At 34.1% G+C, this 4,256-nt stretch overlaps 1 protein-coding gene across 5 annotated transcripts in view; it reads left to right on the top strand.

Annotated features, from left to right (window-relative positions):
* The first annotated feature begins 734 nt into the window (after window positions 1-734).
* Window positions 735-4,256, top strand: part of LOC116845451 (transmembrane protein 164) — a 6,489-nt gene continuing 2,967 nt past the window's right edge. The window contains exons 1-7 of one of the 5 annotated variants that reach the window (XM_032818157.1): window positions 817-960; window positions 1,464-1,806; window positions 1,976-2,092; window positions 2,164-2,242; window positions 2,376-2,476; window positions 2,816-3,156; window positions 3,323-4,250. In XM_032818157.1, the coding sequence (XP_032674048.1) occupies window positions 1,489-1,806; window positions 1,976-2,092; window positions 2,164-2,242; window positions 2,376-2,476; window positions 2,816-3,100 (900 nt within the window). In that variant the 5' untranslated portion in view covers window positions 817-960; window positions 1,464-1,488 and the 3' untranslated portion in view covers window positions 3,101-3,156; window positions 3,323-4,250. Of the gene's footprint in view, window positions 961-988; window positions 1,385-1,463; window positions 1,807-1,975; window positions 2,093-2,163; window positions 2,243-2,375; window positions 2,477-2,815; window positions 3,157-3,219; window positions 4,251-4,256 lie in introns of those variants that run through there. The other 4 variants (XM_032818156.1, XM_032818160.1, XM_032818158.1 and 1 more) reach the window with 4 other exon arrangements.

A 4,256-nucleotide genomic window follows, 5' to 3' on the forward strand; every position in this document is an offset into this window, starting at 1 on the left:
AGATCGGGCCTTAAAGTTGATTAGACCGTTCTAAATCTCGCATCGATACGAGCTACTCCGACACAAATAACACGAAATACAACGGTTTCCCGGTAATACAGCCAACTAAGTTTGTGATCTGTATCATTTCTACGCGAAATATAGGCGGGATTAACGAATAAAGTATGCAAAAAGCAAACTTACCAGCGGGCACATCTGTTACATAACTAATTTTCCGAAAAAGGAAGAAGCGATGACAAATTCACTTCGAACGCTGCATTATGAGCGCGGAATCAAACTACTCTTTCTTAACTGCACTTCTGTACCTCCCTTCGATTTGTTTCGTTTCCTCTCTTTCTCGTCACATCTCAAGCAAAAGTCTATGTTATTCTTAATTATAGAGAACGTAACGTAATGTTACTAAAGGAAACAAATAATCATCGGCAGATATTGACAATAAATTCATCTGTTGTCGTGCACCTGCGGAAGTAGCTAATTATTGCGCTGCATTGACAATTGATATATGCCAACGCCATCGTGTGACAACTTAGTTAGCATTATTGATGCTCAATACCGGACAATGCAAATCACAATTTCTCATTAATGAAAGACGTGGCATAACGAACATCGTTCTACGCGCAGTTTAATGCATCGAGAGTACAAACTTGTTATATGCGATGTGTTGTTTATCCCTTATTTCAATATAATTTATTTCTAACTTGAATTTTTCCTATTGATAGATTTCCGACTATTCGGTGAACGTGCTGCCATCTAGAGAGCGGGCGGTAAAACTCCGAGTTACTAACTGTGCGAACATCTTGCTACCGATCGCTCGATGACTCGAGTTAGTCCGAATCGGGGGGTTTCGAATAGACCGCGACTGACGTCTGCTCCGACATTCCGGTCCATCTTCTGTATGTAAATTATTTTGATTTTCGTGTAGATATTACTACGGATCATCTTGCGGACCTTTTATTTTAGGTATCATAATTATACATGTGTAACAGTTTGTGTCAAGGACAATAATCAGACGTTGAGTGTTATTTATCTCGTGCTAACCTTATTTAATCTAGCATAATTCTATCAACATATTAATAATTCGTTTTGTACTCGAGAACTTCCGTAATCCCTTCTACAACAAACGAAAAGTTTTTTTATTTGCCTAAGAAGCGACTTCTGTGGAGTTGATATTTTTTTCAGTTATATTACTCGACTAACCTTAAGTCTGTTTTTCTATCACTAGCTAGTACATATTTACGAATTTAAAAAAAAACAAATATACAATTGAGATTTCTGTCAATCATTACTGCAAGTCATTACTGCCAGTTCACCAATAAAAAACAAAGCTTTTAACTCTTGATCATTTTCTTAAACTATTGATAATTCTAAAACCACAAAATACAAAGTAATTATGCAATTGAAACTACAATAAGATAGTAAGCTGCAAGACAGTGTCAGGCTACAAGATAATTGTATTGTTTCAGTTCCAAAAGAAATTAATTTACGACAATGTTTGAGTGGGCATATGATGGTGTAAATAGTTCCATACCACGCAATGTTGGTCCAGAATGCGCAAACTACCTAACATTGAAGCGAAGATTAATAGAAACACTGTTTATATCTGTACTTGTCATAATCTGCATTATATGGGGCCTGAAGCGAGTGACTCTGCCAAAAAACTTGGCCTATGTCAGTCAGGATCATGTCGGCAGAAGAGTTCTATTAATCATGATGTCTTTGGTCTTGGGGATGGAAATTGGTTTTAAATTCACTAGCAGAACTATTATATATCTGTTGAATCCATGTCATATCACAACGGCAATACAGGTAAGCTTGAGACATTATCTTAGTTCAAATATCAAGATAGTTCAATGTTTGTGTGATATCACACAATTGTAAAAATTGTTCAACAATAAATAATAAAAGTTTTTAAATATATAATTAATATCAAATATTATAATAGTTTACTATATTTAAATATCTTTTTGTTATACAGTTGTATTTGCTGGCTGCAGCTCCTAGTCCTACAGTCACTGCTGTCTTCAGGATACACTTGAATTTATTGAATGGACCAGTGCTCGCATACTTATTTCCAGAGACAGAATCTCGAATTGTAAGTCGTAATATATAATTTGGCATCAAGTTGAATACAAATTTTAAATGACAAGAGTATACGTTTTCCAGATATTTGCAGACAGAGCAATGTATTATATTCAGCATGGTTTGATGCTAGTAATACCATATTATTTATTGAGGCTTGGAGGTAATTATACATATTCAATTTATTTAAATATTCACAATAAGAATTAGTATTTATTCATTAATTGGTATCTCAATATCGCGTACCTACTATTTTAATTAATATTAAAATAATATTTTACTATTTTCTCCATTAGGTGTATATAATATTGAACCTTTCTCCGATATGAGCTGGTCGGTTCTTAGTTTCAGCCTCAATGTAGGATATCATTTTTGGATTCTTCAAAGTGTTGCCTTGGTATGTATATCAAACTTCTTCTTTTTTCATTCTAATTTTAATGTACGGTATATCTCTTAAAATATATGTCTTGAAATTTTTTTTATAATTTATGATATTTGGAATATTATTTTAAATATTGTAGAATAAGAAATAAGATTATATAGAAAGTTATATATTTGTGTAAGAAATATTTTGAACGTCTAGAAACGTTTAGAAAATAACTTATACTCTGTTAGTACAATCTTATCTGAGTATAATCTTATCTCGTATATCAATACTTGTATACTATCTCGTATATCAGTACTCTATATTATTTTACGAAAATAATATCTTCACACGCGTTTACTTTCTGTGCAGCCTGTACAAGTGAATCTTAGTCACATGTTATGCGCAGCTGTTTTGGATCCATTTGAAGGCCAAAATTATCGAATATGGGCGGTGACTCATCAGTCAATATTATGTCCTATTGTGTGCAAGCTGTTTTGTTATGGATCCAACTTCTTCTTAACCAAGTTTCCACTAACTAGAGTTAAGCCATCACTGGAATGCACAATTCCAAAGAAAATCTGTACATACGAGCAGAATGAAAAAGTGCACGAAGACTCCAACACTTCAGGGAACGGCCATACACATTTTGATTAGTTTGGTAGAGAGAGATTCGTTACACCAAATGTACGAAACACTTCCTTTCGATTTGAGTGAGTATGTAATATCCGCATATATATTTATTACCGTAATATCTAAGATTACATTATTTGTAGATTTCTAAAACTTTTACACCATCCGCATTTACCTTGGTAATCGTGTACATTTACTAGTTCTTATCTCGTTTACACAAGAGTGTCAGATTATTCTTCCTTGCAGACTAACGCGTTTATATAATTGTATCTATTATAACACCCTTCGAAAACATCGTCTACAGGGCCAGTAAACAAAAAAAAAGACATCGGGCGATAGGAAAAATTAACTTCTACATATAATTAATATTTAATTAATACACTAACAAAAATAATAAGAGTATTAACATACAAACGAAAGATACTTAACACATTCCCATTACGAAAAACATTTTTCGTTGCTGTCAAGATCAAGAAAGTCGCTCACACTATACGTATACACGAGATATCGAACTTGATCTTAGTACAATCGCTGTGATTGTATTAGTTTTAATTCATTAATCCGTGATACCGGTCGATAAATAGTCAATTCGAGGTATAAATTTCTGTCCAAATGCTTGTCATGCCTAGCGCTGTGCATAGATTAAGAGTCTCAGTGATAGTATGAGGCTTAAGCTGACGTCCAGTAACAACAGTGGCTGATTAGCCAACCCTAAAAATAACTGCACTATCTTCTACTAGGTAAAAACGCAATATAAACAGACCATCTCGTGCATTTTTATATTCATTTTTACTCATGCAATAGGGAAACAAAGACATTCAAATAACGAAACTGCAATGTATTTTACACAGTTCGGAAGTCAACTACATTGTTAGAACTTTGCCTATATATCGAGTATAACGAATAGGAAGCGGAAGTCCGTTGGGTTTCACGGTGAGTATTCTTGAGTCAGACAATTCGAAATGTAACGTATGTCAAAACGAGCCATAATATTGTCTGCTTAGAATTTGTGAGATCCTGCGACCTTCCACAGCCTAATAGTAAATATAACAGAGAGTATAAGAGAGCATTTTGGCGATGGAAAGCATCTACTAAATCTGATTGATAGTAATGGAGGCTGTAAAGCTGACATAACATTTTAGTGACGCGTAAGAACCTTCATTTTACCTCCTCCCCCCCC

Source organism: Odontomachus brunneus, unplaced genomic scaffold, assembly GCF_010583005.1.
Source record: "Odontomachus brunneus isolate Ranch 3 - 2012 unplaced genomic scaffold, Obru_v1 Obru_scaffold_052, whole genome shotgun sequence".
NCBI classification, from domain to species: Eukaryota; Metazoa; Arthropoda; class Insecta; order Hymenoptera; family Formicidae; genus Odontomachus; species Odontomachus brunneus.